The following is a 12,767-nucleotide window of genomic DNA, read 5'->3' as shown; positions in this document are numbered from 1 at the left end:
GACTAGCTATCCCCCTCTTATTCCGACATTCTGCATTTCAGTCCTCATATGATATCCTTATTCCATTTGATACCAATGCATACATATGTAGGGTAGCTCCTTGCTTGCGAGTCCTTTGGATGAGTACTCACGGTTGCTTTGCTCCCTCTTTTCCCCCTTTCTATACCCGATTGCTGCGACCAGACGTTGGAGCCCAGGAGCCAGACGCCACCGTCGATGACGACTACTACTACTCGGGAGGTGCCTACTACTACGTGCAGCCCGCTGACGGCGACCAGGAGTAGTTTAGGAGGATCCCATGCAGGAGGCCTGCGCCTCTTTCGATCTGTATCCCAGTTTGTGCTAGCCTTCTTAAGGCAAACTTGTTTAACTTATGTCTGTACTCAGATATTGTTGCTTCAGCTGACTCGTCTATGATCGAGCTCTTCTATTCGAGCCCTCGAGGCCCCTGGCTTGTAATATGATGCGTGTATGGCTTATTTTATTTGTAAAGTTGTGTTGTGATATCTTCCCGTGAGTCCCTGATCTTGATCGTACACGTTTGCGTGTATGATTAGTGTACGATTGAATCGGGGGCGTCACAGAGACGACCAGGATTCGTGGGGGCGGAGATGGAACGCCGCCTCCGGTGGACAAGGTCGCCCAGCTAGGTACAGGATCTACGCCGCCGCCATCTTCGACAAGCTAGAGGGATACGGGCACACCATTAGGGCTAGGCTTGGGGATTTTTCAGGCCTCAGCCGCCGCCGCTCGCATTGGAAGGAGAGGGACATGACCGGAGATCGGAAGTAAAATAACTTGAAAATGAGGGACTACTTGGCAAAGAAGAGCGCACATATCTCTTCAGTAGAATATGGCCATCCAAGTTCGATCTGACGACCCAGGACGATTTTTTCTATTTTTCTACCATAAGCCTGTTTTCTATTGTATAGTTGCTCCCGGAACAATCGGCGTCGAGAAAGGTGTGGGAGCTGGAGAAATGAGCGTGTTTACGTGTGTGAACCGGAGCTGGAGAAAGGTGTCGCGCGCGCACACAACCACGTACTACTACGTATATGTACGTGGGCGTCGGTGGGAAAGTGGGACGAACGCCGCTCCACCCACCTAGGCGACGCGGTCCAGGTCTGGTCGTCGACTGGCACACATGCACGCCGCGTCCGCGCCTCCGCGCCGTTGCACGCACCACTTGGCGATCGACCTTGACCTGCAGCACCCAGCACGTGCCGCCGCACCGCTGCGGATTCGATCATCAAACTTGTCTGACGCGATCGCCGGCCGGCATCATCCACGCGCACTCCACCTGTTGTTCACAGGCGTCGATCGACGACTTTGCCTTTGCCGTGGGCGCCGGGCCGGCGCGGAATGGGGAATAGCATCCCACACCGTGGAAAGATGGAAGCTGGAACTGGAAGACGTGTGCGGTAGGCCGGTAGAGATGCGTGCCGACCCGGCGGCGAGACGGGCCTGCTGCCCCACGCATCACCGGGCCGCGTCGATGCCGGTTGTCTCGCCATGGGTAGGCCTCTCTGTCTCTGTCTGATCCCTGCAACATATTCCGCGGCAGAGGAAACTGAAACTCCATTCCTGGGTCCTTCTGGTTCAGAGAGGATCATGTGACTACTAGTCGATTTTACGCTACTGGCCAACAAGCTACTAGAGTGAAGCAAAACACACGAGCAAACGAGGAGCAGCTGCAAACTTGGCGAAAAAACACATTGATTCTGTAATGATTTCAGCAAAACAGGCTACAAAGTTCGTTCATGGGATACAACGGAAAACCTCCTCAGGCAGCACAGGGGCCCGAGGATTTGATTATAAGTAAGATCTACAGACGCAAACATGTATCGAATCGAAACTTGACAAGACATGAAGATTTACTAAAATTTTATGGCCGACAGAGAAAATGTAGATGCTTCTCCTGCAAAATGCAAACTATAAATAATGAATGATGGTCAAACCACTTCTTGCTCTTCCTCCGATCCGGCGGGGCGACGAGGTGAACTTAGGCCACGGCGGGCATGTCCTTGAGCCAGCCGTCGAGCGGCTTGCCGATGGAGTAGACGATGAAGCCCATCTCCCTGAGCTTCTCGGCGTCGACCACGTTGCGGCCGTCGAACACGAAGGCCGGCTTCTGCATGTTGTCGAAGATCTTCTGGTAGTCGAGCTTCTTGAACTCGTCCCACTCGGTGAGGATGCACACGCCGTGGGCGCCCTTGCAGGCCTCGTACGCGTCCCACACCACGCTCACCTGCTTCACCGCCGTGGGGCTGGTCGGCTGCAGGTGCATCGGGTGGTCCCAGTCGAACTTGTTCATGGCCAGGTCCCGCTGGATCTGCTCCTCCGTCACCTGCGGGTCGTAGATGCTCACCTGGGCCTTGTCGCCCACCAGGCCCTTGCACACGTCGATCGCCGGCGTCTCCCGGGTGTCGCCCGTGTCCTTCTTGAACGCGAACCCGAGCACCGCGATCTTCTTGCCGGACACCGTGTTGAACATGGACGACACCACCCGGTTCACGAACCGGCTCTTCTGGTAGTCGTTGATCTTGATCACCTGCTTCCAGTAGTTGGCCACCTCCGGCAGGCCGTTGCACTCGCAGATGTACACCAGGTTCAGGATGTCCTTCTGGAAGCACGACCCGCCGAACCCCACGCTGGCGTTCAGGAACTTGGGCCCGATCCGCGAGTCCTTGCCGATGGCGTACGACACCTCCGACACGTTGGCGCCGGTGGCCTCGCACAGCGCCGACATGGCGTTCACGGACGAGATCCTCTGCGCCAGGAACGCGTTGGCGGCCAGCTTGGAGAGCTCGGCCGACCACAGGTTGGTGGTGATGATGTTCGCCTCGGGCACCCAGTGGGCGTACACCTCCTTGAGGGCCTGGACGGCCTTCTGGCCCCCGGGGGTCTCCCGGCCGCCGATGAGCACCCTGTCGGGCTTGAACAGGTCCTCGATCGCCGTGCCCTCGGCGAGGAACTCCGGGTTGGACAGGATCTGGTAGTTGATGCCCTTGCTGTTGTGGGTCAGGATCTTCTCGATGGCCTCGGCGGTCTTGACAGGCACGGTGGACTTCTCGACGACGATTTTGTCCGACTTGGACACGTCGGCGATCATCCGGGCGGCGCTCTCCCAGTAGGTGAGGTCGGCGGCCTTGCCGGCTCCCAGGCCGCGGGTCTTGGTGGGGGTGTTCACGGACACGAAGATGATGTCGGCCTCGGCGACATGCTTCTCAACATCAGTGCTGAAGAAGAGGTTCTTGCCCCTGCAGGCCTTGACAACGTCGTCGAGGCCGGGCTCGTAGATGGGGAGGGTGTCGCTGTTCCAGGCGTCAATGCGGGGCTTGGAGATGTCGACGACAACAACCTCGATCGCCGGGCACTTGATGGCAATGACGGCCATGGTTGGGCCGCCCACGTAGCCAGCTCCGATGCAGCAGATCTTCACCATCTTGGCTGCTTACAACCTGCGATGACAGGAAAGAATCGTCTTCAGAGGACTGAAAAACAGAGCATCGACAGCTCTTATCAGTTATCACACATCTCAGAGATGAAAAACTGAAGCAATGGAGATTCAGATCTAAGAAAGACAGTAAGTCACAGAAATGCTCTCAGAGTTAAAACTACAGATATGTTATAAGAAATCTTCTACCCAATTAATTCAGCAAACAAGCATGAGATGCTAGCAACATCACAGCATGATCTAATTTGAGGGTAAAAAAACGCTGCGCCTACTTCTGCAGACTGCATACGAGGAGCATGACAGACTGAACGGAGATCACACCAATCATCCGATCCACCGGCAGCTTCAACACACAGCAGGCCAAACGAAAATCACAGCACGGGGCACCTACTATCCAAACCACTAACTAAATCAAGACAATGAATCTCAAACCAACCACCGGCCAGATCTGAAGGCAGCAAGCATCTTCAGAGAAGCCGAGAAAAGAACAGCATCCACAGCATGGAAGCCACTCTCCTCGCAAAGATCAGGCACCAAACCACAGACCAAACCTAACCAGATCAGGGAGGAAGACGCTCACCAGATCTCAGGAACTCGGGGAAGATCTCGAGAGGAGGGGCGCGCACTGCTGGAGGAAGGAAAGCAAGGGAGGCGACTTCTTGGTGTATGCAGAGAAGAAGCTGCTGCTGCCCACGGGTTGTATGCAGAGAGGAGGCTGCAACTCCTTATATACCCCGTTGCCCGAGGCCACCAGGTTGGATCTACCCCTTTGCTCGCTGTGGAAAATTAACCGTGTGGAGACCGGTCAGAATTCAGAAGCCGGAATAAATTGAGTAGGTGTGTGTGGGCTGGTCTCGCAAGGCAAAGTGCCGCTCTCATGCCACCCATGAGCCCACCAAACTTGCGCTGATAGAAAAGGGTTCAGACGAGTCCATGACACACCACCAACCTCCTCACTCTAACCAATCAGAAAAAAAAATACCACGCTGTTATGGAATAATTAATTAGTGTGTGATCAGATCTGAAGGTTCCGGGCCCTTTTTTTCTCATTCTTATCTCTGAAGTTCAGTGTATGCATACAAAATAAATACAGAGGAAGTGGCTGTGTACTCGTATCCCATGAACCAAGGACATGAATAGCGTGGAAGAATAATTGGGGGCAAGCACATGGACTATTTTAATCGATGGTCAACTATGCCAGCAGCAGAGTAATTTTGAGGACAAAATCACCTTAGGATGCTGAAGTTAGAGTGTTCGGTTGAGATGTAAGAAATGCTGCCTTGCTGTGTCCAACCAATGGGAGCATGCAATGGAAGCCTTCAAAGCCCAGACACGGTCAAAATCAGGAGCCTGATGTTGATGCCGTTGCTTGCCCCAACGACACTCTACTCTCTCAAATCTCACCAATCACCATTAACCACTTGCAGTTTTTTACTGGTTAAAATGCAGTGGCTGAACCTTCCACAGGAAAGCTCCGGCATCCATGGTAGTACTCTCAGATTTGAGCTCTGAATATATATATATATATATATATATATATATATATATATATATATCTTATTTCAAGAGAAAAAGGAGTGCAGCCACGAAAATACAGAATTCTCTATGGTCCTACTCTTAAGTCACTGTCATTTGATTTTTCTTTGACAACAAGTCACTGTCATCTGATTAGTGCAGCTAATAGACTAAGAAAGACTCCTCGTCTTTCTTCTCTCTTGAAGGCATCACTTAGGAAAGATACTGACAGGCAGGGCACTTGTTTACACAGTCCAAGGTCATGGGTTGTCACATGCTTGTAGCTAACAAAGTCAACAAATAGCAGAACTTCCTTTTGTTATGTGACAAATTTCTCAAGTACTACTACAATGCATTATTTCTGCACATCACATGAAAGAAACAAAATAAAGAAAATATATTCAAATCATCAAAATACAAGCCATCTGCGCTCTTATACCAAAAAGAAAAATCATAACACTCTGCCAGTTTCTTCAAGATCAAGAAAGTCGTAAGAAAAGCATAACAAAACAGACCATAATGATTAAAGAACCTCCACCAACAACATCAACAACAAAATATAGAGAACCTCTTAGCTCAGAGACATTTTAACAAACACCGGATCTGCATCTCAAACCACCCCTAGTCTCAACCATAATCTAAGCAGCAGATCCACCGACATCGGAGCCGCGAGCCCCCCCCACCCGATTCGGTTGGAGGAGCAACTAACGGAAGGAAAAGCTGGTGGTGGTGATCCGCCTTTGAGTGCGGCTCAAGCGAGCAAAGCGAGCGGACGCAATAAACCCCCCTACCGACCACTGTACCGCGAAAGCACCGGAAAATTAGCGACCCGAGCATCCCGAGCACGCAAAGAGGACAGCGACGAGTGCGTTAGTTACCTTCAACCTCGGGCGGCTTTGCTTGATGCGACGGAGGGCGACGCTCGGTTTACCCTCGTCTCTTCTCTATGATCTGGTTTGCTTGGAGGTTTTGTGTGTGTGTGATGACGAATATACCAAACGGTTACAGAGTACGCCTTTATTTTTCATTTAATTACGGAGTTTTTATCTTCATTCAGGGAAGCGTGTGGTAATTAGCTGCCAAAAATGCAGTGTCAATTAGTGTCAGCCAGGAAAACGTATACGGAGATGGCTCGGCGAGGCCGTTGCGCTGTCGCAGTCTGCTCTATGGAGGACCTGAACATGGACCTACGTATCTGTACGTGTCCAAACTCCGTACCGAACTGCGACTGCGCATGGTGAGACTCCGTGCGAGTGCGATCCCACTCGCCTAAACTTTGACCCCCGGCTCCGGCGCGATTGGGGCCGAGAATGGCTGGCCATCTCGTCAAGGTTTGGGACACACACGCTCCTGTCGCGTGGTTTCAGCAAGTCAGTCGCGCTTGGACTGGCCTCCTGATGGTTCGGTTTGGCAGAGTTAGGAGGCTGATGAAAATAACAGCTTTGGTTAGGCCAGGATGCATGCCATGGCCATGGTGGATGGACGGAAGCAGAGCAGAGGTGAATGGCATGCACCAACGGATTCGCTGCTCGTTCACTCATTTCTTCTCCCTCCCTTTTAGTTTATCTCGTGATGATGGTTATCCCCAGCGCACCCTGTTTCAAAAATGGCCATCAGCATGGCCTGCGTCCGCTTTGTGCACCCTACTAGTACTACGTGCGAGCATGTGGGCACCTAACTGTTGGGGCCGTGAGAAAATCATTGTTGGCGCCAAAAGCGTAGCTTCTTTTCTCTTTCTTTACCCCCTCGTGCTCCATCGGCAATTAGTTGCACCGACGGAGATGTCGTCCTTCACATATTCTGCTGCTACTGCTGTTTGATCAACGTTCTCTTCCACGCTACCGCTCTTTTAGTTCAGGCATTTATTTATTTTCCCTCGTTTATTTCCCTTTCCCAGCCAAGCATCGTATCATTAACCAATCTTTTGTACTCACGCTACTTGTCCTGACACTGACAGTGAGGGCAATCAGTTGGCCGATCCACGTACGTATAGTATACGTGTGCGCTGCGGGACGGGTGGAAGGTGGAATGCAGTATCGGCACGAGTTTTTCGTTACAGAGGTCAGCAGAGGCCGCCGTACCACGTAGAGACAGACGGACGGGCAGGCCACCGGGCGGAAGCTGCCGCGCTCCGCGCGCGCACCGGTCGCTCCAGGCCAGCCAGGCGTGCGTGCGTGCGCGTCCATGCGGCGCCGATGACCCGATCACACACACCGGGGAGCCCGGCTGAGGACGCGTCGACGGCGTCTTCCTTGGTCGTCTCTTTCTCCCGTGGCCGTGAGGGGAGGCGCGGGGGGACAAAACTAGGTTCGGTTCTGCAGTGAGCTGGAGGCGACGGTGGCAGCGGTAACATGGGGCGGGGCGGGGCGGGGCGGGCTGCGGGAATCTTCCCATGCCGAACGGGATTTGACTTTTTCCGACGTCGACGTGCGTGCCTGCTGGGTTACGAGCGACTCCACACGTCTTCCTTGCCGTTCTGTATGCAGTACGCGGTTGCGTTGCACCTTCCCTCGCTCGCGTGGGGTGCGCACCGACTGGCCGACACCACCGCCGACTGTGCGACCATGCTGCAATCGGGACAGCCGCGTCGCCCGGCAGCCCGGCACCATGTTTTTTCTTTTCCAATTGTTCAATCGGAAAGAGTAGACTCCAGTTGGCAAACTATGTTTTCCAATGAGAAAACTTCCATTTTAACTTGTTTTCTCGAATGAAAAACAGTTTCGTTTTATAAATCAGATAGCCCTTTTTTTTTCTCTTCTTATCAGCCAAAATAAACATGTCGAAATATTAGAGCATCTCTAGCCAAAGCCTCAAAAGGACTTGGGGGCACCTCCAAAGCGAACTCTCAAACCACTTGCAACCGTTAAGACTGCACGGTTTCGACGTGTTGAGCCATGCATCCAACGTCGGTCTATATCGGTCCGCCGAGCGATCCGGACGTACATTTTCCAGCAAACACGAGACCGGGGGGGGGGGGGTGCTTTGCAGGAGTTTGGACAGCGCCCATGCAGGGCTCCGACACCCCCGGCCCACCCAAAACCGCTCTTAGACCCCGCGCATCCTCACATTTTCTCTCCTTTCGTCTTTCTCTTTTGACTTCGCTGCCACTCCACGACCCCCGCCGCCACGCCCCACCCCTGCCGGAACTCGGTGAGTGTGTCACCTCCAACAATACACCCGGGCTCCACGCCGCTTTTCCTCCGCCGCCGCTCCACACCTCTCCTCTGATTACTGCGTAGGTACCATTGACTCCTATCATGCTCACCATGTCGGGCAACTGCTCGGTGAATTGCCCGAGCTAAATACTTTTGTCCCTTCTTATTTGAAGCAATGGATTCGGATATGGAATACATATACGAGCACTATGTTGAGTTGTCCGACGGCTCCTCCGGCGAGGAGGACTACACAGATGAGACGGTGATGGTGCATCTGGTCCTTTGATGACTACTTCATCTTGAACATTGTTGAGGAAATCGTTAACTGCTAGCTGCTCGGTTGGCTGACGAGTAGGGGATTAATAGGCTAATCGACAAGTTAATCGGCCATTTAATCAATTAATCAGACGATTTATCGGTTTATCCGCTACTCGGTGACCCTACGAGTAGGGATTAATCGGCAAGTTAACTGGTTAATCGGACGAATTCTTGAACAGGGATCTTGAATAAAGATGTTGTGGGAAGGATTGGGTTATCTGGTTACCAGAAGTGCACGGCCACACTACGGGTGCTTGCATGTGGCACGACCACTGATTCGTGGGATGAGTACCTACGGATGTCCGAGAGCACATGCGAAGATGCCATGGCGATGTTTACAACTGCCATGATCATGGTGTTTCGACCATAGTACCTGTGAGAACCAATTGTGGCAGGCAACGAGAGGCTCTTGGCAATCTCGGGAGCAAGAGGGTGGCCAGGTTTGTTCGGATCACACTGTATGCATTGGCAATAGAAGAACTGTCCAAAAACTTTACAATGGCAATATCAGGGTCATGTTAAGAAGCCCACCATCATTCTTGAAGTAGTTGCAGCACGGGACCTTTGAATTTGGCATGCTTTCTTTGGCATACCCGAGTCTCACAGTGACATCAATGTGTTGTAGCGATCACCATTGTTTGCTAGGTTGACTGAAGGAAAAGCTCATCCTTGCCACTATACTATCAATGGGCATGAATACAACATGGGCTACTATCTGGTTGACGGTATTGATTACTTCCTTTGGTGACCGGGAAATGGACCAGAAAGGATTCTCGCCTATTTCCCCCGAGGTGACCTTGAGTTATCGAACCCACGGGAGGAAGGCCCCCTTGAAGCTATGGTCTCAAGCAAGCTTTTGTTAAAAAACAATTCCAGCTTTTGACTGGATCAAAATCGAGCAAACTGAAGGAGCACACTTATAATATGCGCGGACTTGCAACTACAATGCACTTTTAACTAAAACAAAACACAAATATAACAACACATTAGGGGATATTTAAGGAGGCGAAAGGGGGATTCAAACATCAAGATAGGGGTGGTAATCCATCTCTTGGGTGAAGTCCTCCCTGAACCGACACTCTTAAAACCACTTAAAATTGTCTTTAACATATTATTGACAAAATGCTGGCCTATCCCAATACTAAGGACACGTGACACATATCTATGAGGAAACTATAAACTATAAAGTGTAATCTTGCATTTTTTGTTCATATCTTTGACATCATCACGATGATTTTAAAGTCCCGAGATCTCCATTGGAAGCCTCATCATCTTTCGTTATGCGCTTGCCCAGCTGCCTTCGTCTCCATGCTTGATGATGCCCCTAATGCTTGCCCCTCTTGTCCTACCAAGTCCTCACCTCGTTAATACAAAAACATCGGATCTAGGCAGGGCCAAATTCTCATGAACATTACAAGAAAATTTTATAAATGGAAGTACATGATAATTGAGTTGACCCGTTCCGCTATGCAAGCTGTTGTGACAGAATCTTATATTTGTAGAATTTAAACATCCGTAACTACGGGGGCTAACGGTAGTCCTCATCATAGGAATTGGTTGGAGCTTACAGTTATGATATTTGGATCAATAACGTTTGTAAGCACACCACAACATGATTAATGTGACAACTACTTTTTTCTTTCTCAATTTCACAACGATAGACACCAAAACATACTATCATGATCAGGGCTAAGGTAGTCAGAATCATGATTCTACGACTTTACAATCCAAACTAACCACTCTAATTCTACGATTTTGGTTAGTAGAATCTTCATTTCTATGACACTGATACTTAAGAGTCTACAATTTGCGATCCTATGATTGGAGGTTCAATCCGATGTTGACTACCTTGGTTGGGCCAATTCATATTCTACACCCGTTCCAACTAATTGTCGTGCAAACATGCACTCCCTCGTGTTTTTGAGCCGTTTGCTTGTGTTTAGTTTTATCCTTTACTTTCATTCATCTTCCCTTTATTGTTTTCTCCTCTCATCTTTTAGACTAATTTCTTACATTTTGTTTTCTGTACCTTGTTTTATGGACTAATGCTTGGAAATTCCCTTTTTCAAATTATATGGACACACATTCAAACATGCACAATTTTTTCTTAAAATATATGGACACTTTTCTAAAACAGATGAACATATCTTTTGCTACGTGAATATATTTTGTATGCGGCAATATTTTAAAACAATGCATGAACATTTTTTGTATATATATAATTACATATTGAGTTACACGAAATTATTATTTTTGCAATATTTTTTTGTATTAACATACTTAACAATTTTTTGAACTATACATATTTCCAAATATGAAAATATTGTGAAGTTATTGGGTCATGCTAGTGGCCGATCCACACAGGAAGCGTAAGGCATTTACAAGTAATTTTCTACATAAGGTGTTGATTGGGAGTATGAACATTCTTTATCTCACTTCTAGCGAGACGAATGCTTGCCTCGCATCAAGGGAAGCCTCTGGTGGGCGGGCCCAATTTTGTCTGATTTGTTCTTTTTTCAACTTTTATAACCTTTTTACTTTCATTTATAGTATTTCAAGATATTCTGTGTCAAAGATTAACAATTTATTTAATTTTTAAAAACGTCCTCTCCATTAAAATAATGTTCATCACGTGTCAGAACTTGTTCTTGCAAATTTGAAAATTGTTCATTCAATTGAAGAAAAATGTTCACACATTTAAGAATATGTTAATGAGATTTTTTTTAAATGTTCATGAAATTTTAAAATTTGTTCAGGTAATTTGTAAAAAAAGTTTGTACCATTTGACGAAGAAATACCTACGGGTAGGCTCATGAATATGTATGATGCAGCCAAAGACCCATGCCCGTGAAAATTACAGCCCAAGAGGTCACCAAACTAGGGAGTCCTTCACCAGCGGGCAAAGTAAAAAATTGTTCATGATATTGTTCACGCGATAATATGTTCATGGCATTTTAAACAATGTTTAAACAATCTAAAATTTGTCCACGTAATTTTGAAAAATGTTTCATACTATTCAAAAGAATAGTTATAATAAAATTGTTCATAACACTTGAAAATGTCATCACATTTAAAGAAAATGATCATATTTTACAAAAAAAGTTGAATATATGTGTTGAAAATGTTCGCCATGTTTTTGGAAGGACAGAGCTTCGAGGGTCTCCGAGGTATCTAGCCTTGCAAAAAGGAGAGCAGACATGCCCAAGTATTCACCATTGATATCTCGTGTGACCACTACAACATCACGTGTGCTACTATTCTTCGCAACTCCAACATCTCCGTTAATCTTAAGAAACCACATAGGTCGCTATCCATCGAGGATGTGTCATCGTCCCCGCTGTGGGTAGTTAGGAGCCTTATAAGCCACAGTCATCTCCCAATCAACAAGGAAGCGATCAGCGAAGCTCTTCACTGACAATGGACTATGGATAATGTCCTCATGCATCACCTTCCTTCGATGGTGCCATATTGCTCAAAAGAAGGACTAGAACTCTAATGAGTTCATCATGTTACAAATGGTCAAATAGAGCAAATAGCCAATCCCGAGCGTGCGGTTCCCGCGTGGAGTACGGTAACACCATAACTTTATCATCGAAGAGCTCCCATACACACTTTGACATAGTGCACTCTAAGAACAAATACCTTTAATAGTGAGAATGTCCGCATATTTTTTCCCTTATTCTCCGGTGCATGTTCCTGTGCGCTAGCACACCAATAGTTGGGAGTGAGTGTGTAGCTAGACACCACAAGAACACATGAACTTCTGAAGGGACCAATATCTTCTAGTGCAAGCACGAGTTTTTCTCCACTTGTTTCATGCCAAAGCTCGTCACCCGGCCTTGTAGACAAGCCTGCCTTTTCTCCTGTGTGATGTGGTAGGCTAATTGTACTGAGAAAATATCACGTTTGTCAAAGTACCACGCCCAGAAGTCATGTTGCCTTCATATGGGGAGTGGGATTTTCTAAATAACCTCAATGTCCATCGGGATAAAGTGCTCTTCCAACTTTTGTTTTTCTTATGACACGGTCTTACTATCAATGAAAGAATTTTCTTTAGCGGGCGGTGCATCCAAAAGCTATGGAAGCGGCAATGGGAGAGGTGCATGGGACGAACAATGGATACCAATGGATGGATCTCTTACACCTATCGCTTGTCATTTTGAAGCTTCCTAAAACCGGTGCAAAAGAAAAGCCTACATGGGCGGGCCCATCTAATAGCCCGACCCTCCCAATGTGGGTGCTTGTTAGGAAACACCAGTCGCAAATGCTTAGATTGCTTACAGAAACCGCTAACCATAACGCTCGCCCGTTGTATGCTTCTC

At 48.5% G+C, this 12,767-nt stretch overlaps 1 protein-coding gene across 1 annotated transcript; it reads right to left on the bottom strand.

Annotated features, from left to right (window-relative positions):
• Positions 1–1,699: 1,699 nt before the first annotated feature.
• LOC125526750 (UDP-glucose 6-dehydrogenase 4) lies at positions 1,700–4,220 on the bottom strand. Its single transcript, XM_048691390.1, has 2 exons — positions 4,038–4,220; positions 1,700–3,461 (listed from the first exon to the last, which is right to left on the bottom strand). The coding sequence occupies exon 2, from the start codon at positions 3,443–3,445 to the stop codon at positions 2,003–2,005; it is 1,443 nt and encodes a 480-aa protein (XP_048547347.1). The 5' UTR covers positions 3,446–3,461; positions 4,038–4,220; the 3' UTR covers positions 1,700–2,002.
• Between the last annotated feature and the right edge of the window lie 8,547 nt (positions 4,221–12,767).

The sequence above is a fragment of the Triticum urartu genome, unplaced genomic scaffold (assembly GCF_003073215.2).
Source record: "Triticum urartu cultivar G1812 unplaced genomic scaffold, Tu2.1 TuUngrouped_contig_1676, whole genome shotgun sequence".
Classification (NCBI taxonomy): Eukaryota; Viridiplantae; Streptophyta; class Magnoliopsida; order Poales; family Poaceae; genus Triticum; species Triticum urartu.
This window is presented reverse-complemented; position numbering and strand designations above follow the sequence as displayed.

Bases quoted from the DNA above. Each gene is read 5' to 3' on its own strand.
- LOC125526750 (XM_048691390.1), bottom strand. From the start codon at position 3,445: ATGGTGAAGATCTGCTGCATCGGAGCTGGCTACGTGGGCGGCCCAACC.